Raw genomic sequence first — 22,906 nt, 5'->3', positions numbered from 1 at the left:
ACAGCACCATCCTTCAGTAACAATGTAGCTGAAAACCCTGCTGTATACTAGGGCAGGCTGTGAAAACAGTTGTCTGTGAAGTGCTGTAAACAGATAAACAGATAAACTGATCTTAATGTGTGAGTTAGGACCCACTACTAGCCAGCATGCAAACGTGTTCCCCTCAAGCTTTGGACCCTTGACTTTGTAATAAGGATACTCAGCTTCCCAGAAGTATATATGCAATATCAGAGCATTAAAATAAAAAAAATAAAAATAAATAAAAGCAGCACAGTATGACCCTTTAAGGATGACAGTATTGGTTATTTTATCATTCAGTCCACTAGTTCAGTACAGACCAAGATGCGTCAACAATTATTGGAAGGACTGTCAGGATCATGGTCCCCAGAGGATTTATCCTAACAATTTTGGTGCTCTGACTTATATATAAGACATGAATATCACATTTGTGGTGTCATTGCGGCTGTGGCCTTTAAACATTTTATGGATTATTTTCCACATTAACTAAAAGAGAAGAAAAAATTGAAATTATGATTGTGTGATAATTGAGAAAATTCAAAGTCCATGTACTACTGCAACAAAAGCTATAGGTTAGAGGTTAGGTTTTTTGATGAGATGCTGCATAATGTTTTCTCAAATGTATTTTCTAAAGTAAAGGATAAAATTTGAACCTTGACATCTACATTTGGTTTGATAATGGTATGATGCAACATAAGAGTTTGTCAAACAAAATCCTCAAGGCCACTGCAGTCTAATTCAGCAGTTACAGTACATCCTCCCTCACAAAGGCGATGCTGTTCGGCGTTTGCTCCACCTGTAGTAGTATTGATTTATCTTTATGGCCCTTTTGGAAGATGTAGTTTGTGGTGATGTTGGAAATGTATTGTTATTATGATATGAGCTCTAACTCCACAAACGGCAGCACAGACTACATTTTCCAAAATGATTTTACAGTTGAACCAACACCTCTCTAAAGTACTCTGCATGAAACTATTAACGTATTCATTACAGGACTGTTACATTAGACCTTTTTGCCTTTTGCATTAGTTTTGTCTGAATGTATGTAATAGGCTGTCACTTATTGTAAAGTATAAATGCATACGAACTGTGCAGGCTTGAAACTTACACAAAACATTTATATCGGTGTAATAAAAACGAAAGATATAATTCCTCAGAGACAGTAACATTAACTTGTAGCAAGAGCAATGTAGTTTTATTGGTCTAATTACGCTAAATGGGCAGCTAGAGAGACATTCTTTTTGTGGGCACTGTTTTACATGGTTTCCACGGGATAAGAACAGAACAGTTCCATAGTAAAGTGAGAAATGAAAACATGTCAATTTACCACATTAAAATGTCCATCTTAGAATCAGTTTTTAAAAAGAAAAGGAAAAAATAAACAAACTTACTCCATAATTTAATCATTTTATCCAGCAAACTATAGATCTAAGGATTAAAACCATTAAAAATAAAAAAAATAAGAAAAAAGAAAAAGAAAGAATAAGATCACAGAGTCAGGTTTTGTTTGGTTGAGAGACAATTAATGGTCAGAGGCACTGGTTTAGGATGGGGAGAAAGCTGCCCTTGACAACTGATGGGAGGACAACGTCCTTCTTTCCTTTAAGTATCAGAGAAGAGAGCTTCCTCTGTAGGGACACAGACAGACAGACAGAAGACATGTAGAGGTATGGCCACATCTCCACTATTCAGAATAAACTGAGTATCAAAGTCCGAATCTTTACAGTAAGCTCACGGGGAGGGGATCCTCCCCTGAAAGTAAATTGCAATTTTGAGGTTCAACTCAGAATAAAAATTGTAGTAACTGGGTACGCAGGTAAAGAGCGCCCTCGCTCTGCAGAACAGGGCACTACAGTTAAATAAGGGGCATGATCTAACGTAATGAGGAGGCAGGCATTAGGTAAAGGAGATAGCATACAGCGTCAGCTTAAACTGGACTAAAGTGGCACAGATGACAGTTAAAGAGACAGAGTATAAGTTTTCTGTGACTGGAAGTGTCACAGTCCACATGTGCAATTTTTTAGCCAACAGCAGATCAGGTGGAGTGCCACCAAAAAACTGCAGATTCCCCACTCTGACCCCAAGTCAGTTTTCTTCTATCACACCCTCTGTATTGGATATGATACAGGTATAAGAGGAGGAGAGAGGTGATTTGCTTGTTCACAGGTCATTTGGGTTGACAATGGTAAAATCAGAGTCCTTGCTGTGGGTGGAGCCGTCATCTGGACTAGAGGAGCCAGAGGTGGTCCCAGCCATCAGGGGGTCGTGGAAGGTTCCAGGCGCACCCTCAGGCTCCATTCGCACCAAGCCGCGCCCTCGCCTGATTGGTGGCGTGCGCTCAGCTGCAGCACGTCCTCCTGCTGCTCCTCCTTCGGCCGCTTGCAGGTCTCCATCCTGGGACACGAGGATGTAGTCGTCCCAGTTCTTACCGTCTGAGCAGAGGGAAGACGCCACCTGCGCACAGGACAAGCACTGTGAACCAAGCCTGTGTAATAGTTCTATGCTGCTTATCTCTTCAATGTGTTAAAATGCAACAAAGGTTGGATTTGAGGGGAGGTGTGAATCAACATTTTCATTATGCAGAATCATTCTAGGCTGGTTTCATTCCTAAGGGAGGAGATTTAGTGTCATGTGGTCTAATCCTGCAAACAATAAAATTCAGATAGAAACACTGGATTGTTTTATGCACAAAGAGCATAATTTATTGGGATAAAAATGATCGGATTTAAAGATGCTGAACACAGGATCAAGAGGTCAAACAATCAAACTGACAACTAATCCTCTCTTAAATTGTAGTTAATAGCATATAGCTGCTGACAGCGCACAATGAGATCAGGTGCATTAACTTTTATATCGACCATTAACCTGTTGCTCAGGTGGGGTCATCGGCTGCTCATCCTCTTCTTTCTCGTCCGTGCTGACACTACCGTCCAGATCAGAGTCCCGACCCCGTTTGCTGCCGCCCTGTTGCTCTTGGCCACTGTGGTGACTGTTCAGACTCATGGCACCTTCAGCAGCCGCCGTTGAAGTGTAGTGATCGTCTGCGATGGTGATCTCCTCGTTCTCCTCAGCCTCCAGCTGGCTTTGGTTAAAGCGCAGTGCCCCCTTCAGGATGTCTTTGATCTGACAGAAAAAAAGAGCCACAATCAGATGTCAAAGAAACAAACAGAGATGACAGATAATTGTTACGAAAGCATATAAAAAATATTAACATTCATTCATCCATCATTCAGTCTGTATGCTCTCGTTCACCTGTTTGAGTCCAGCCAGTGAGACAAGGACCTCATCCTCCTTTTGCAGGTGTTCCTGCAGAATCACTTCTTGGATCTTACCTATGAAAACATATTAAGCAGTCACATAACCAGCCATCAATGACAGAGACACATAATAGATATTCTACCAATTGCTTTTAAAACATTAGAATCAACATTAAGGTCATGAAAATGATCAGAGTCACTTGACCATGCGGAGAAGAACTCACAGATGTGTGTGTTCATCATCTTGGCACAGTACTTGCTCATGGCCTCCAGGTCATTGATTTGACCCTGCAGGAAAGAAATCTGGGCTTCCAGGTCTTCCTCCTGTTTATCAAACAAACACACATGAAGACATGTTAGCAGTTCGCATGGTGGATAAAAACAAGAAGGACTTTGGTAACAGAGGGTAAAGAGCAAAAAAAAAAAAAAAAGAAAGGAAATCCACATAGGAAGCATTAAAGACGATAAAACTGTGAGAGAAGATGAGAACAGAGAAAAAGAATTTGACAGTGAAAGTTACTGAAACACGTAGCAGACCTTACCATCTCTTTTTTGCCCATGGTCTTGCTGTGGGAGCGAGAGCGAGTGATGTTGAAGAAGGATTCTTTCTTGGTGGCAGAGAGGGGTGGGGATGAAGTGCTGACATCACTGCCTCTAGAAGGAGGAAGAGGTGGGGAGGCGGTGGACTGAACCCGCCCACCAGACAGGCTTTCTATGCTGGGCGAAGAGCTGACTGTCCTGGAGCTTTGTCCTGAGAGCGGGAGGCAGAAAATAGAATGAGTATGATGTAATTTTTTTTAAAACAAGAAAGATTTTAAAACCGTGTCAAATTTTACAACACACTGGGGGATACATCAGATCATTTGATATGTGTATGTCAAATTACACGGTCCTACTAACAAGTGGACCTTAAGAAGTTTGGATAAAACTGCTACTTAGGATTGTTATAAGAAGAAGCACAATCCAATAAATACTGCAAGTACTAAGAAAGTAATGATATTTTAAGGTTCACATCTTCTAATATCTAAATTAAGAAGCAGACGGGTAAGACAGGAATTTGAAGCCCGGGGTGTGCCATTGAATAATTATGGATTTCTTTAATTATAATCAAGAAATTGTTAAATTATAAAAAAAGCAAGCATAAATTGATTCAATTTGCATTTAAATGATGCATTAATCAACTCAAAGTGAGAAATAAATGAATAAATTGGCCAATTAATAATTTGGTGTCCTTATTCTGTCTTTATATATTGAATTAGGAGATGCATTTTATTTTTTACTTTTTTTTTTAATAAATATAATAATACTAATAAATGTGCCTGTCATTTTGTTTCCTGCATTAACTTTTATATTTTCCATGTAATTACTGTAAATATGTGTACCACCTAATAATTAATAGTCCAACCCACGGAGCAGCAGCAGCAGCGGGAGTTCTGATTGGCCAGCTGTTATTTGTGATGGAGCCATGTGTAGAGTGAGGCCAATCAGAACTGCTGGCACAGCTCTGGGAATGATGTTCATTAATGCATCATTTAAATGCAAATTTGAGTAATCAATTTACAATAGCATTTTTCATTTATTAGTGTATTAGTTGATTGTAATTAAAAACGGCAAGCCTGCAATTATTCTAGGCTCCAGAGAAGAAGCAACACAAAAGGGAACTATTTCTTCTTTGGATTTCACTGTAAATGCAAAGAAAACAGGCAAGTTTGCAAACACACAGACAACTAGAACATTCATAGCCACTGCGATATAAAAACCAAAGCATATAGTGCTGGCAGCAGTCATATCACAACATATTCATGATTTTCCTGTATCAGGTTTATTCCCACTATGTGACGAGGGGTGATCTCCCTCTGCTGGTTAGAGAACAGAATTACATCTCCACAGCTAACTAAGCAGCAGGAACAGATGACCAAACATGAGATGGACAGCAGTGACACAGATATGGACAAATGTGGGGGCGGCACACAAGCGGGTTGTCATGGCAGCAGTTACCTTGTGTGTCAGTGTGAGTCTGGACGGGGAGAGAGACCTGAGACACTCCACCTGAAACTACATCTAACAGATAGGAGAGTCAAAGCGGATGCTGCCGCACAAACAAAGGGTCTGTTTTGAGATTTTCTGATAACCTGTTAATGTGTACATGCAGTTAATTCACCAGTTCTGCCCACTGCCAAAGAAAATTATGCTAATTAGCAGCTGGTAGGCAGAACGCTGTCCTAAAACAAATCTCAAGCCATGCGCGTCCTGCTGCTCACCTTTGCTGAGATGGACAGGCATGCTCTCAGACTTGAGCAGGCGGTGGTGCTGAGTCTGCGCGTGGCTGTGTGTCTGCGCTGGAGCGTGCCCTGATGGGGGCTCAGCCAACGGGTGAGCCAGGGTGGGCACAGGAGCCGAGGCGGGCGAAGTGGACGAGGAGGACGAAGAGGAGGAGTAAACCTCGTTGTTGGCCGACGAGACGCCGCCAGACCCGCTTGACATAGCCGGTGAGATGAGCTTCCTGCCGAAGTTCAGCAGGCTGCTGGAAACCTTGTTGATGTTGAGTGGGGCTGCTTTTGTAATGGAACCAGAACTAGAAAAACAAATTGAACACACAGCAAAGGCTTACAGATCCCCTTTACATTCAAATTGGTAGATGCTTGTCTACTCACATCTACCAAAACTACCCATTATGTGTGTAGGTTTACCTGGCAGAAACCTGAACAATTAAACTGCATTATTTTTTTATATTAAGTTGCGTAAGTTGGGCCAATGATAGTGCAGGGTTTTATTTTTTGTTCACTTCCAACCTTAATCAGGTCTCACTAAGTCTAATTTTATACATCAATCAAATGAATGGAAGCTGATTTTAAATCAGTTGGTGAAATGTGACATGACTCGGAGACGGTCAGTAAACTACAAGAATTCAGACCAAGCAACAAAGAATCAAGCTGGAGGGCCAGTCAGTACAAATCCAAATGTTTTCCAATGTAAAAACAGCTGAAGACTGAAATCTGTTGTGACCACTACAGACATCTCCCAGGCACCGTAGAAGTCTACAAGTTGTGTTTCATTCGAAGTGAAACTACACCCAAACTCTCTGTGTAATAAAAAAGACTGTTTCAAAGTGCCGTTAACACTTGACTAATGCAGTGTCTGTGTGTTAAAGTGAGACGAACAGTTCCGTGCTTGTGCGTTACCGTGTCTTGTTCATCAGGTCGGCTCCTCTTGTATTGTAGTAATCCAGGTTCTGCTGGAACTGGTAGTTGACAGGTCGCGGATTGTTCTACAACAAGTATTTTTTTTTTTGTTAGCACATGAAAACATCAGAACAAAAGTCCCGGCTGTGCGTGACAAACAAAGCAACTTAAAAAAAAAAAAAAAGAGCGAACGAGTCAACCAAGCATCTTTTACTCTATGTACGTAAACAAGCCGACACGTGTGCATTGATGTCTCTGAGTCAGTGCAGCCCCGCCAGCTGTTAACCATGATGTGGACGTGGTGGGACGTGCTTATTCACCTGGGGAAAACGTGAACATCACAGAAGTGTGATGAGCTGTTGTGCTTTGGTGTATGGGTCAGTGACTTTTTTTTTTTTAATTTTCTTTTTTCAGATGACTTAAGGTCAAAGAAGTGATGCTGTCAGACTTCACGCACGCACTCTTCGATGACCGGCGTTACATGTAAAGCTAAAGAGAAGCATGCACTGTAACAGACCGACAGCGAACAAGTGTGTGTGTGCAAAACAGAATATGAGTGAAATGAGAGAGCAAATGTGCGTATCAGGAAAAATATACTGAAGGTAAAAGGAAAGCAATTACAATTCTTATTTAGATAGATCCTCAACATTTTAAATGTTTAAATGTTTTAAATTTCAGAACTGTTTTATGATCATGATTCTGGCAATTACACTCTTCATTCACAGAGCACGTAGTTGTTGTCTGTACACAAGGTCAGAACACAACTTGGAAAAAAGAGCATTTGCGTACGTAGCATGCAGCCTCTGCACATACAGTGCCTATAAAGTATTCGCCTCCTTTTTTTGACATTATAAATCAGTCATGGTCAAAAGTTGGTGACTTTGACTAATAAATGTCAGAAAAATACCTCATTAATGTCAAAGTGAAAACAGGTTTCTACAAAGTAATGTCAATTAAATAAAAATATGTAAGGTGAAATCAGTTTTTGCATTAATATTCACCCCCTTCAGGTCAGTATTTAGTAGATGCAATCACAGCATGGAGTCTGTGTGGATACGTCTCAGTAAGACTTGCACATCTGGACACTGGAATTATATGCCATTCTTCTTTGCAAAACTGCTGAAGCTCTGTCAGTTTGTGTAGGGATCGGGTGTGAACAGCCCTTTTCAAGTCCATCCACAAATTCTCTATTGGATTGAGATCTGGGCTTTGACTCGACCACTCCAGGACCTTCACCCTGTTGTCGGTAAACCAAACCAATGACCCAAGCATTCGCTGTATCTTTGGGTCATTGTCTTGCTGGAAAACCGTAGTTGTCTTGCCGACTGAATAAATCCTCCAGTATAGACCTATAATTTGCTGCATTCATCTTACCCTCTACCTGAACAGGCCTTCCAGGGCTACCAAGAAGCATCCCCACAGCATGATGCTGCCACCACCATGTTTCACACTGGGTATGGTGTGTTTGTGGTGACGTGCAGTGTTTGGTGTGCGCCAAACATAGTTTTGTGTCTGATGGACATTTTGGTCTCATCAGACCAAAGAACCCTTTTCCACTGGACCACGGAGTCTCTCACATGCCTATTGGCAACTCCAGTTGTGATTTAACATGACTTTTCTTCAACAGTGGGTTTCTCCTTGCCATTCTCCCATAAAGCTTTGACTGGTGAAGAACACGGGATACAGTTGCTGTATGTACAGTCTCTCCTATCTCAGTAGTCTCCTTCTTGCACGGGCACTCAGTTTGTGTGGACGACCTGTTCTAGGCAGATTTAGACATGTGCCATGTTCCTTCCATTTCTTAGTTTCACTGAACTCCGAGGGATGTTCAGCGCCATGATTGATGAGATTTTTTTCATATCCATCCCCTGACTCATGCTTTTCAATGACCTGTTCTCTGAGGTGCTGGGAGTGTTCTTTTGTCTTCATGGTGTAATGGTAGACAGGAATACTGAATAACCAGTGACTGGACCTTCCAGACACAAGTGTCTTTATACTGCAATCACTTGAGACACATTCACTGCACTCAGGTGATCTCCATTTCACTAATTGCGGGACTACTAGCACCGAATATCTCGACCTCTGTTGGATTAGGTCAGTCATTTCAAAGGGGTTGAATATTAATGCAAACACGGATTACTTTGTAGAAACCTGTTTTCACTTTGACATTAATAATATTCATCCAAGGGGGTGAATATTTTTTATAGGCACAGCATCCCCCTAAAAAAGGCACTAAAACTTCAGTGATTATTAAATTAAATTTGATTGTAAACTGACATTTGTCATTATTTAGCCAACGAATATTCACTGTTGAAACAAAGGAAAAACCCTGTCCCACCTTCTTGCAGTCACAAGAGTCTAACGTTACAAATGACAACTGTGTTATTGCAATCGAAATGAGCTGCCCCAATTAAGCAACATCATTTTTAGCAACTTCTGTGTTTTCCTGTCCAGAATCTGTAAATTAAACAACATGCCAATCCACGCATCTAAACAAACCTGGTAGACAGCTTCAGCAAGTTTAGTTTTTATGACGTCTTTAAACAACCACTGGGACTAAATGGGCATCTTGTTTTGTTTCAACAACACATTCAACAGCACTTCCTACTTTTCCCACACCATCTCAGTTTGTAATGTGTGATGTTTTGATATTTAAGGCATCCTGGGTGAAACAGTGATGCAACTGTCCAAATCCTGATCTCTAACATCATTGTAATGCTTCAGGTCGTCCCCTACTTGATTGTTGCAATTTGGTTTTCGAGGCCTTACCAATGCAAGTTAATTAAATGTATAGTAAAACTGTGAAACCCTCTCTTATTAATTGTGCTCTGAATTCATTTATAGACTGTATAACCACTGAAATGTGAGGAACTGAAACCTTTGCCACCTATCAGCTTTACACTTTTTAGAAACACCTAAGCATTTTTTCACAGTGTAATAAGCTGCAAGACCTTTTGGCATAAACCACACTTCTTGTGTGTGTTTGAGTATTTTCACTTCTGCAAATCTTCCTGTGTCTCTCCAGAAAATGAAATTGATTCTGTTAGCTCATTGTTTGCTATGCTGTAATTAATAAATAATATAAGCATAAGTTGTCAAAGTAAGACCAAACTATGGCTCCATAAACATGTATACATGTATTTCATTATCCGTGTGAAAGTTTCTCTTCTCCATTTTAACTTGTGACCAGTGAGGCAGAATGAAAGTGGTTACAACACCACACACAGCAGGACGTGGTCAAATAAGAGTAAAAAAAAAAAAAATTAAGTACAACACTACAAATTAATTATGCTAGTGTGGTTGCTTACTTTGGGGTCTCTGAGGAACAGAGCCTTTTGCAGCAAAGAGTTGATGTCTCCTATTGGAGGGTAGTGCATTAGCAGGCCCAGGCAGGTCTGGAAGTTACTAGCAATGACTAAAACAGACACATGAACAAATACAGCATTAGTGACACTGAGTGGACACTAATCTACAATGTCACCTGCATCTCTTAGTCAGTTTTAAATAAAAGGCCGCTCACACATGATCATTGTTTGGATTTAAAATGAAACCTTTTAAGTATGGGACTTGTACTCACTCACTCACAAACTTACTTCCTTTTTCAACTGATGTATCTGAGAATGCACTTCTACTTCCTAAAATAACTAGTTTCGCATATGAAAAAAAAAAAAAACACTCTTCATCCAGCACACATGGTGCAAATGTATACTTGTTTTCTTGTCAGCTGTTCTACAGCACCAGAGATTCAGTGTCCTACAAAAAGATGTGAGTTTCAGCACATCTCACATTGTCTGTATGCATGCATACTGTACTCTAGTCTAGTCTATTTAAAGCAATATGACTCCATCAGATTAAATGAGGTGGAGTAAATCACATTCTTCCAGTTAACTGTTTCTTATGAAACAGCATGCTACAAAGACAACACATGGTGTTCTTATTGGATTATTTCAGTAAATAAATGGAGCATACGAGCATCCCGGATGTAGAGCAGCATGGCCACAAAGATGTAGTCCACCAAGTCCAGAGTGATGCTGTCAGCAAACAGAGCGTCCCACACGACCAGCAAGTCCTGCAGAGGAAACTCACGGCCAAACAGCAGACGTACCCATCGGCTGAAGGACACAAAGAGATAGATGAGATAACTGTATCTGTGTACGGGGGGAGGAAAAGTATTACAGATACATACACACACACACACACACAGAACTCAATGGGTTAATACTGACATGCCGTAGATTTGTGGGGCAATTTCCAGCCGGTTGAGGTGCATGTGTAGTTCCACATCGTGCTTCTTCACCATCTGGTCCTGGATACGGTTGACTTTGGTCACTATGGCAACAGATGGCCCTGCATCCTGGGGCCTTGCAAATGGGATGCTGGTCAGCATTTCTTCCTTGCCCTGAAGGGGTAGATCATTATAAAAATTGGTATGCCATCATATAATAACAATCAATTAGCAGCATCTCTGGCCATTACATAGAAATGCACCACATATATTATAAGAAATAAAGTTCTTAGAGGCTGTCTTATACGACTGTCTTAGTTTGTAGAAAAGTACGATTTACTACTAAATATGAAGGTTTTTGCTAGATATCAAAAACAACTTAAAAAAAAAAAAAGTGTTTTGTAGTTTTTTTTTGTAATTCTTATGATTGTTGTGAAAGTAAATCCCATTTTGGGATCCACCATCTTTATACACTGCCAATCCAAAAATAAAAAATAAATAAAAGAATCACACCAATATTTCATTTTTAGCTTTGATTACAGGACGCATTCGCCGTGGCATTGTTTTGATAAGCTTCTGAAATGTCACAACATTTATTCCCGTACGCAATAGAGCCGAGTTCTGCTTATATATGCTTAAAAATGCTGACTTGACTTGACGAAGGAGCAGCAACAGGCAGTTGTTAGAGTTTGTTGTATTATTAAACTGCACTTGCTGTTACCATGGTAACCAAAGGTGTCCAAATCAACCAAGAGTGAAATCTTAAGGATGACGACTTATAAATAGCCTGACATCAGTGTATTAAGCATAATGTCATGTCTTCATGATTATGCTACTAGCCAATGGCAGCTGTTGTAATTGTATTGTCAGTAGCGGTCCTTCATGTCCAACTGACCTTCCTCACTTCCCTCTCGAAGCTGGAAAACCACGGTTCAGCTGTCTCCATCAGCTGCGAGAACATGGCACTATAGATGGAGTTGTAAATGTGAGTGTGTGGAAGGGAGAAAGAGATGGAGATTCATTATGGGAAAAGAAAGAATGCGACTTTAAAAAGTTATAAAACTTTTCATGCTGGGCACGCAGGATGAGAACATTAGACAATTACTAAGAAGGTACTCACTAGGCATCATGCTCAAGGTACACTGGGTTCAACAGACACTTCATCTCCTCACTGTGAAGACAAAAAGATACCTTCTGATTTGACAAGTTCCCTAAATTAATTCAGGATTCACACTGCATACAAGCTACTGAAAAAAAGGGACAGGTCTGAAGACATTTATAGCTACTAAAATGCAAACTATTCAGTTTCACAGCTATAAGGAACTGACCTGGGGCTGGCAGTTTCACTGGCATGCTGAAAGGCCTGATGGTCACAATGCAGCACAAACACAATTGGAGCCAGCAACTCGTGCATCCCCTATAGTCCGAGACAGACAGAGACAGAGGTAGAAGGAGTGTAAGATGCGAGAGGGCAGCGGAGAGAAAGAAAATATGGTTCATTTGTGGTCAGTCTTTCTTTAATAGTGATGCACGAGGTTTCTAATCTATGATGACAGATTTAATTTAGATATTGTTAGCTACTGCCCGGCCATGTGTCACTTCTAGTTTGCAAAAAAACAAGCTGTACTAGCCGTCTATTCATTTGCTGGCACCTGTTACAGACAGCGATAATGATTAGGTTACAAAGGCATTTTGTTCTTTTGTCTGAGCTCATTGGGCACCGAGGAGCCAACATACACACACGCACACACAAAATCGACACTGATACCCCATTTCCACCAAGCCAGTTCCAGGGAGGGTTTGGAGCTACTGCTAAAGTTTGAAACAGTTCTTTGTGTTTTGACAGCCAGAGAACCTGCTCTCGGCTAGGAAAACTGCTTCCAGGCTGGCACCAACTCTTTACTGGGCTAGAACTAAGAAGCGATTGTGACAGGGGCTGAGAGCTGGACTATTATGACCAATGAGATCAACTAAAACTCGGTTGTAAAGCTAAAGATCAGTGTATCATTTATAAGATTTGTTTAACCGCAGCGATCGAGTCGTTGGGATAATGTGTGTACCTGTTTATACAGTAGCTGCTCGTTTTCTCTGGCATAACAGAAAAGAATGTCCGTCAGCTTGGTCCTCACATCATCGTCCTGGAAGTAACAGATCTCTGGGAACCTTATGAAAATGGAAAAAAGAAATTGTTTACTTTTTGCTCTTTTGGCACAGAATAAATAAATAAACTGTAGCAGTGACACTAACGTTCTCAACACGTCCTGTTTGATCATCCCCTTCAGTTCTTTATCCTGGAAGAACTTATTCCACAGGCTCTGGAGAAAAGAGAGAAAAAAAAGAAAAGAGTCAGAAATAGAAGACTCTATCCAGCCTTTCACATTTCAGGTATATCTGTGAACGTGTGGCAGTTTTAGACCTCAACAATGTTACTTACAAACATGATTATGAACCTTCAACACACAAAAAGGTCAGTTCTTAATAAGCAAATTGGAACTGGGCATTAAGGGCTGTACACAGCTTAACTGCAATCAGAATTCCTGTAGTGACTAGCACCTTTGTTATGTTTCTGCTGCTGCAGTTTGTGTCTGACTTATGTATCTCAAACACCAACAGAGAAAATAAAGTTTTAGTATTGAGTTCATTTAAGGGACATCCCAGTTCAAACCTGTACATTCTTCATATACTATATTGTAGTATTGTTGTCTAAAGGTTTGACATTTTGCTGTGTACTGACTTGAAGTTACACTAGCAATACATTTAAAATAATAACGAATAGTGAAACAGCTGGACAGCATGTAATTACAAGTATGTCACACCCCAAGCAGAAATGTTAGGATGCAAGTGAAAAAAAAATGCAAGTGGCTTTATAATTGCACATACACTCATTCACTCACCCCCTCATCCTGGGACAGCGGGTTGTTGACCACCAGGTCCTGCTGGCCTGCAGCCTTGCGAGGGTTAGTGATGTGCTGAGACACACAAACACACACGAAAGAAGCACAGTCATCAATTCCAACATTTTAAAGATCAGTGTTCAGAAATTCAAGACCATACTGTGACTTGAGTTTCCCTCACTACAGTAACATAGTGTACCTGACCAACTTATATTTTATTTGGAAGATCTGTGAAAGTTTACACTTACTTTTACATTTAATCATTTAGCAGACTCTTTTATCCAAAGCGACTTAAAATTGAAGCACAAGGTACAAGGCAAAGGCAGAGTAAGCGTGAGGAGGCCTTTCCACTACTGAAGTAGGCCACAGCCAGGATTAAACAATGACCAAAACCATTTCGCCTAGTAAACCTATCAAGGCACTTCTTTAAGCCATAATGTCCTCACCATCTCTTTGATCTTCTCATACTGGGCCCGCAGCTCCTTGGTCTTGTTGATCCACTGTTCCTTGTCTTCTGGAAGAGCCTCCAGGTACAACTGACAGACACACATTACACAGGCTATTTCATGAATTCCTCAGAAGCAGAGAACTGACTATTTCAATACTAAGCTCTACGATGCTGTGTTTCCACTAAAACATCCTGCAAGCTGCCAGAACTTCCATCTTTTCCAAGGCAGTGAAAGTGCCAAAGCCCCTCTAATCAAATTCGATAGGACTGCTTGATCCATTTGGCAGTTACCTTCCAGCATACGCTCCGAAAGCGGCTGCTCCTCAGTCGACCGTTGATGCCTGCCTGCCGGATCCTGGCCAGGTAATTACTGTTGAGGAACAAGTCGTCCCATTCTTTCCTGCAATGGGGAGAGGAGACAGAGGACAAGGAGATTTATGAGCTTCTCAACCTAAATTGGGAACAGTATTCCACCTCATGTGTCATCCAGTAGTAAACCAGGAAGCTGGGCCAATAGTTTGCGGTATGCTCACAAGAAAATACTGGAAACTCTCACCTGTATGAGAGGAAGGTTGACTGGGGCTGTGAGTAACTGCTGCTGTCAAACGATCCTCCTGTTAAAACAGACCAAACCATGAGGGGGAGATGTAAAACAACCAGTGAAAAGGAGTGAAATCGAACACAGGACTTCCAACAAAAACAGAACCTTTGACAACTCTCGTAATCACAATAAGACAGACTTTCTACTGCTTCCTTATGACCAGTGACTGACATTTTGACATTTTCAAGTCATGCAAGAGACAGGAAAGGGCCAGAAGGATGCAAAGTGATGGCAGAAAGTACTCATCTTGGTCTTTATTGGCAGTAATAAGTCTAATTTGGCCTGCAGGTGAACATGTATTCAAGTCAGAAAGCTGTCTATCAACATTAGTTACAGGAGTAGATGATTCCACTGGGACTCTCAGCATAAATATTCATCAGATCCACAACATGCCAGCATCTTCTCTCTCTCTCACACGAACACATAAAGATATAAAAAACACACACTACCCCGCGGCATTGCCAGACATATCTGTGACTCACACTTCACATTTCTTTACACTTTCATATCTTTACTCCCATCTAGTCGTTCAACTTGGTGTGACTGACTCTTACAGTCTGCCCTGTTAACTGGCAGTACAAGGACCCAAGAACAGTAATAATACAAAAGAGTCTACATCCTTGAAAATCCAACCTTAGCATTGACACAGACTGTATGTAATGTAATGAGAGCTGACATACTGCTGCGGTTTTTGTTGAAATTGTGTAGTGGATCGAAACCCGTCTCCTGCTGCTCGTCTGTCTGGAGTGGGTGGCGAGTCTCGAAATTGGGGTGCTGCATGACCACGACACAGCTGGACCTAGAAAATAATGAAATTAAAAAAATAAAAAAGAGTTAAGTCTCACAATAAAAATAAAATCACAATACCTAGACAACATTTATTAAGGTGACTGACAACACAGCAAACAAATCTTTGCTGGTTGTCTCGCGCCATGTTGTCCTGTTGTCCCAGTGATAAAGCATTGGTTTCCACTAAAATTACTCACATCTACTGATAAAGAGACTGACCTTCAATCAGAGACTTTGTCTCTTTTAAGTCTTCTTGGCCTAATGTTGGTCTCTAGTTGACCCTGACATCTAACCTCTCCAAAGAAAGGCACTGTTAAAAATTAGCTCTTGCAATCAGTTAACTCTCTCTGCTAGTAACCAACAATCAACACCCTAACACTCTCACTCACACACACACCCACACACACACACACTAACAATCAACTGATTAATGTCAGTACTTACTGTCACGGCCTTGTGATTCTCCTCAGCCAAGACTCAGAAGAAAAGAATGACTCTGGAAAGAGAAGGAACAATAATGAATTAAGCATCTTCAGCACATGAGGGTCTGAAAAGGACCAACAATTATTTAGGTGCCATTAAAGTCAAGAGGAAAATTAAAACTTTACATAAAAGTCATCTTGTAACCTCAGATGTCGTCAAATTCACTATAGAACATTGCACCAAAATAAAACATACACACATGTACTAATGAAGACAATTACTACTAATTGCTATTGGGAACTTTGGTTAAGCTTGTGGTTTTCTTGTAGTGTGATGACCAAACAGAAGATTACAACTCAGGTGAGAGATGTTCTTTAGCTGTCTGATGTTCCACAATACTCAGAGTGATATATAATGCTCATGAGGTTAAACTAATTAATTAATTACTCTGATGCAATAAGGTCATCCAGTCTGCAGAAGACTGTCTATTATGTGTCTTTTGGACACATAATATCCTGCATGAGGTACTGTACGATTACCAAAACAGATCAAAATCACATAGTGAAACATTTAGTACTACAAGAGTGAATAAATATACAAGAAATAACATGAGGAGAAGAGTACTAACATTTACTGTATGCCATTAGTGTGACGTAAGTAAATTTAAGTGCAGTAGAAGTGAACTAGGTCTGAACTAAACACTGACTATATCAAGTAACTATCAAGAAAATTCTACAGATCTAAATTTACCCAAATAGTAATTTTCAGTACTGGAGAAAACCATTTGACTAAAGTTACAGCTACAAATAACATCTAACCAGGACAGAAATCAGGCCACATTCCAGTGCAGCGCTGACTGAACTGTCAATAATCAGGACAATCGTTTCAGAAGTGAATAACAGCACCAAAGAGACAGCACTGTGTGTACTCATGTGCTAAGAAATATTCACTAGGGGACATACTTAGTTGATAGATAATGAATCAGAACCAATTTCGATAATCAATTAATTATTAATTATTAATTATTTAAACATAAGTTATCCATTTAAGAACAACATTAGCCAGTTCCAGCCTTTAAAATGTGAGAACTTGCTGCTTTTGTCTGTTTTCAGCCATTATAAAGGGGATTTATTTCAGCCATTGTCTGAGCAAACCAATATGAACACTATTACCTTGAGCTTTTATACCATTTTAGACTAAAACATTTGTCAATTATTTAAAAAGATTGGACAATTTATTCAATAATGACAACAAAACAACTGTAGTGCAAACAAAAGATACAGTACAAGACCCTGTTAGGTACAAATCATAGTCATAATAATGATTATAATGAACGTATTTTAAATTGTACAGTAAAAAAAACAAACAGAAAAACGCAAATATTCATTTAAACCCTTGCTAGACTAGGTGTAGATTTAAACCCTGAGCCACGTCCTCCTGACAAAAGTTTAACTTTCTCCGTGAAACATCACAATCTAGGTTAATCAATTCTGCCTCCACTGTTTATCCGGCTTGGGATTATTCCACGTTTATGAATATGGTTAAGCTAATATGCAGCCCTACACAACAGCACGCTTCCACAGAGTGGCACGTTTTCTTTCGCTTTATTAATTGTGGAAATAACACAACAAAGGCATGTCTTAAACCTATTAACCATATGAATGGAGCACCGCTCAATAAATCAGCCACACATGCCATCAAAATAGAAATTATTTCATATGCATAATGTATGTGTCTGTTTTCTTAGGAAACATCTGTTCTCCTCAAAGACTAATGCTCTCCGTCACTCGGTGGGGTTTTTTCCTCCCATCCCTCATAAAAAGGACATTATCCCATTAAATTATCGTAACTAATCCACAACTATAGGGAAGAACAGAGCAATGTTCTGAGTAGGTACATCCAATAATAGCCCGTTTTCTTAGTTTGATTTTGAAAGGTTGGCATCAAAGAGTTATATTCTCCTGAGCAGCCACATCTATAAACTGTAGTCACTTCACACAGAATAATTATTCATATTAGTGCTATCTGACTTTAATTTGCCTTGCACAGATTGTCAAATTATATTTTGAGCAACATTTTTTCCCTAAAGGCTTGTAAACACATTCGGCACTTTGTCCCCCCTTTCCAAAAAAAAATAAAAAAATAATAAAAAAAGTCATTCTAAAGTTTCTAAAGAGGCCTTCAAAGATCCCTCGCTGCAACTCATGCTTTGATGAGGCATGTCTTGTGTGTGTAAAGGCTTTGTGAGCGAGTGAAAGACGACGCGGGCAAAAGACTCGAGGCTCCTCCGTGTTTGCACACACTCGCCTGGAGCGAGTCTTCTCTTAGCCTTCTGCTGCATTCATTACTTCTCCCAGTCCAACGTTGAAATGACATTCTAACTTTACTACATAATAATCAAGGCAAATTAGCTTCTGCATAATTTACTCCGCAGCACCTGGAGACACCTCAATAATTCAAAACACGAATCTTTCATAAAATAATCAAATCAATACATAATGAAATGCATAAATAAATCAACATACAAATAACACTGAGTCCATCTGTTCAGAGGTAGATCTGTTCCTGGGACTTCCAACTAGCAACACATGAAGCTCAATCTATAACTTTCTTGGTTACATACTGTACCTTAACACTTTATTGACACACATGAACATGTTTTCTGTTCAAAAAAGGGTTGCATTATTGGTTATTCTGCAGGGATCTTCTAAAAGACTGAGCAAAATCACTCTTACACCTTAAGAATGGTGATATTTTGCAATATATTAGTATTGCTGATACCTTTAGTCTTATGTCATTCAGCTCATTTAAACTGAGAAAAGTACTCACTCTTCTGTTTGGTATCACTGTGTGTACCACACTGTTTTTGGACAAGAGAAAGAGAAAAGGAGCTTTCTGAGGAACAAAATAATTGCCATGTACATTTTAGGTAACGCCTTAAAACATTTTTAAGCAGCTTGAAGTTCCTGTTACCACATCTGATAACATTAAGAAGTGACAGGAGACCTGGATCCCAGCCAGTCTCCTCCTGGCCAAATGAGGAAAAAACTGACCCCAGACTGAACAGAGTTTGAATAGTGGAAAATGAACAAGCTTGCATTTGTTCGAAAGAGCCCAGAGATCAAGAAAGAATAATATCCAATCGCACCACACGCTTGATTTCTTAGGTCAATTTGCTCCATCTAGCACAAGTGGCCTTAAATCTATGCAGGGCAGAATAAAATCTGAAGATGACCAAAGAGAGAAACAGAGTGCCCAGTGTCGGACAGCTCTTAGTCACAGTTCAGGGCTCCTCCAGTGGGATAATGACTAAAATAATACAGTATATCTAAAAGCACCAAAAACTGAATCACTGTTTTAAATCCAAGTCAACGTCTACAAAGAGCTGAATCTCACAGCTGCAGGAAGGAAGAACTGGAGCAGTTTGTTCAAGAAGAGTGTGTGAAACTGCGAGTTGAGAGGTGCAGTCATTACCTCAGAGGATTAGCTAAAAACATTTGCTTAAGGGTTTCAGTATTTTTGCCTATTCCGCTTTCATTTCATGTATTATTAAAAGTAACATGTTACACAGAAATTCAAAAGCATTGTACGTGTCTTAATAAATATGGTACAGAGTGACTCTTCAGTGAAAGATATCAGAACGTTCAATCACGTCTGTATATAGTCAATGTGAAATGAGACACACAGTGTCTATAAAAAGTATTCACCCACGTGGATGTTTCATCTTTTTATTGACATCATAAAGTCAATAAAAGTTGGCGACTTTAACAAATAAATGTCAGAAAATACTTCATTAATGTCAAAGTGAAAACAGGTTTCTATACAGTAATGTAGGGGATGTAAGGGGAAATCCGTGTTTGCATTAATATTCACCCCCTTTAAAATGACTGACCTTATCCAACTGAGGCCCAGATATTTGGTGCTGGTAGCCTCACAATTAGTGAAATGGAGATCACCTGAGTGCAGTGAACGTGTCTCAAGTGATTGCAGTATAAAGACACTTGTGTCTGGAAGGTCCAGTCACTGGTTAATCAGTATTCCTGGCTACTATTACACCATGAAGACAAAAGAACACTCCCAGCAACTCAGAGAGCAGGTCATTAAAAAGCATGAGTCAGGGGATGGTTATAAAAAAAAATCTCCAAGGCACTGAACATCCCTCGGAGTTCAGTGAAGCCCTTCATCAAGAAATTTCTATTTCATTTTACAACATGGCACATGTCTAAATCTGCCTAGAACAGGTCGTCCACACAAACTGGGTGACCCTGCAAGAAGGAGACTACTACATTGTCCAGATGTGCAAGTCTAATTGAGACCTGTCCGCACTCACTCCATGCTGTGATTGCAGCCTGACCTGAAGGGGGTGAATATTAATGCCACCGCTGATTTCACCTTTTATATTTGTATTTAATTGATTAATTGATTTATTTTTCTGGTTTTGTTTTTGTCAAAGTGGCCGACTTCTATTGACCATGATTGACTCATAATGTCAATAAAAGGATGAAACATCCAAGGGGGTGAATACTTTCTAAAGGCACTGTAGATCTTCATGTTGACCTGAATTCATGTACAAATAAATAAATCAAATCTCAAAAACACACTTAAGCCTGCTCCAAACTCATTAGCCTAAAGACACAAAGACCAAACTATTCAAGAGCTAAACCCAGATTAATCAATTGTATTAAATCTTTTGCTAAATTGCTGCAGAACTTCCATTTAGCGACACCTGACTGCAGTGCAACTGGAGAGACACCATTTCTCACAATAATCCAGACTTAATATAATAGATAAGATCCAGAAAAATAATCAGAACACCATCTCTTTAGAGGATTCAGGAAATAGCGATGAGACGAGCTGTCACTGGCAGCTACAGACGGAGACGCAGACTGCAGTTTAGCTGAAGTGAAACACCCCAGCTAAACAAACTCACATGCCTCTACTTCAGCACACAGCAAGAGGCCCGAAGCCTTCGCGGTCACATGCTCCGCAAGAGGCTGAGAACATGCCTGGGACTTTAATCTTGGAAAAATACAGTGAACCTGCTGGATTCTGACAGATTTACTTACCAAATACAAGATAAGGGATGAAAATTGAAAGTGGAAAAGAATGAGAGCAGTTTATCTCCGAAGTGAAGGTCAGGACATCCACACAGAATAACAAAATCTAAGCGGTGGCACGTTTTTCCTTTGTACACAGCTTGTTGATTTGCGAATTACTTAATCATTTCAACTTCTCAGGCCCTTGAAAACAATTCAAATAAAACAAGGAAGAGGAAAAACCACTGCTCAAAATTCACTGATTTATGCAACTTGCCCTGAGGGGTAGGAAATAGCTTTGTTTTAACAGGTCACAAGCCAAAAAGCTCAACAAGCTCACTAAAGAGAAACCTACAGTACAAGAAGAACAAGCAAGAAAATCCCTCTGAGTCCAGCAAGCATCATAAATCTCCCCACCACTGACCTACAATCTATTTCCTCTCACTATCAATGCCGTGTAAGCTGTAGCTGTTGACAAGAAAGACTTCACAACTAAAAAAAAGTGCAAAACTAATACAGTAAAAGCCACCATAGAGCATGTTGGTAGATATTCACAGAGGTACTATTTACTAGAAACAAATTGGATTCACATCTTTTCACTGATTTTTGTTTTCCCCCATTTAAGCTTCAGTATAATATGTACATTCTGCACTGCTTGCATGAGCCCCAGATTTGCATTTTCACAGTCCTTATCAGGGGCCAATGCCATCAAGCAGGTTTAGGAAGTTTTTATTTGCATGCTCAGCAAAATATCTACCTATAAATACCTCAGCCTGCAAAAATAAAAAAAATCATGGGAGTGTTCAAACTCAATTACATATGTGAGAACAAACAAATCAATGGATTTCTGTAATAAAAGAAGCAAATATACTGTATTTCATTATGTAGACATAATAAAAGTCTGAATATGATTAAATAGAAGTTCAGATAGGGGAAGAAAAAGAAAGGAGGCACTGAAACTGGCCTTAAAAACCACTCCTGCTGCGTTGACGTGCAGCCAAACAGTGCTCCCCTGAACCCATCACTGAATCTGTCAGACAGGGTGGGCCAGTGCTAGGAAAGGGCAGCTTCCAGGCTCACTTCAAGCAAACCACTACGGACATTTTCTCCATTCTTTACGACAACCAGAAGGTTCATCGATGCGTGCAGAGCAAAACGACAGCTAAGCTAGCTTGTGTCTCGTTCAGGCTAATAACGCTAAATGCAGCCTACGCCAGTTCAACAAACTCACAATGACATGCTGCCGTTGTCACTGCTCGGTGGATACCACTTGAAACGACAGGAAGCAGTGGAGCTAACGTGACATTAGCCTGGCTGTTAGCAAGCTATAACCGAGCCGATGCACGGGCCCGTCCGCACTTCCGACACACTAGCTGCTGCTACTCAGCCATGAGGCTAAGTCCTAAATCACGCACACATACAGGTTGACACATATGGGACCATTAACACAGAACGGAGAGCTTTGGGCTCCCAGTGTGGTTCAGATACCTGTTCAGATCACGCAGGACTCCTCATTCTGCCGTATCGGACTGTCTGCCGATTTGTAAACACAAGCGGGTCAGGCGGATGTGCTGAAGATCAGCTGACTGGTCATGTGACCGAGGAGCTGAGGCTGATGATGCTGCTGTCTGCAGGTGAAGCTGCACAGGTACTGTAGTTACCAGTTTTTTTTCCTTTTAATTACTAGATTACTGCTTTTTATATATATCATTATGGACTATTGCAAATTATGGAGTAGACCTGTACATTTGTTTTCATCGAATTCATATTTAAAATACCTTGTTTTCTAAATGCAGTATCTACTTGTACTTTAAGTGCATTACAGGTACTGTGCATATGCCTTAATGAGCTATTATAGCAACTTCAACTTGAGCAAAGAATGGTCAATAGTGGTACTTCTACTGGTAGTGGAGTATTTTCTTAGACAAGTGTTTGCACTTTTACACGAGTGTTGCATTTGTGCATTCTACCTCCCCTGATAATTAGTATGTGGTAATAACTATTATAGCAGCCACTGAAGTATGATTATACTT

General features: G+C 40.1%; 1 protein-coding gene across 2 annotated transcripts; it reads right to left on the bottom strand.

Annotated features, from left to right (window-relative positions):
- Nucleotides 1–618: 618 nt before the first annotated feature.
- tbc1d5 (TBC1 domain family, member 5) lies at nt 619–22,468 on the bottom strand. 2 transcript variants are annotated; one of them, XM_026347662.1, is made up of 23 exons: nt 22,362–22,468; nt 15,859–15,910; nt 15,306–15,424; nt 14,581–14,638; nt 14,316–14,424; nt 14,023–14,112; nt 13,577–13,651; nt 12,930–12,997; nt 12,743–12,845; nt 12,011–12,099; nt 11,803–11,853; nt 11,578–11,647; nt 10,684–10,856; nt 10,427–10,569; nt 9,766–9,872; nt 6,458–6,543; nt 5,537–5,850; nt 5,274–5,336; nt 3,818–4,026; nt 3,500–3,599; nt 3,271–3,350; nt 2,884–3,141; nt 619–2,472 (listed from the first exon to the last, which is right to left on the bottom strand). In XM_026347662.1, the coding sequence occupies exons 3-23, from the start codon at nt 15,403–15,405 to the stop codon at nt 2,179–2,181; spliced, it is 2,640 nt and encodes an 879-aa protein (XP_026203447.1). In that variant the 5' UTR covers nt 15,406–15,424; nt 15,859–15,910; nt 22,362–22,468; the 3' UTR covers nt 619–2,178. The 2 variants fall into 2 exon arrangements, with proteins under 2 accessions (XP_026203447.1, XP_026203448.1); XM_026347663.1 differs by lacking the exon at nt 5,274–5,336.
- Between the last annotated feature and the right edge of the window lie 438 nt (nt 22,469–22,906).

The sequence above is a fragment of the Anabas testudineus genome, chromosome 11, assembly GCF_900324465.2.
Source record: "Anabas testudineus chromosome 11, fAnaTes1.2, whole genome shotgun sequence".
Taxonomy (NCBI): domain Eukaryota; kingdom Metazoa; phylum Chordata; class Actinopteri; order Anabantiformes; family Anabantidae; genus Anabas; species Anabas testudineus.
This window is presented reverse-complemented; position numbering and strand designations above follow the sequence as displayed.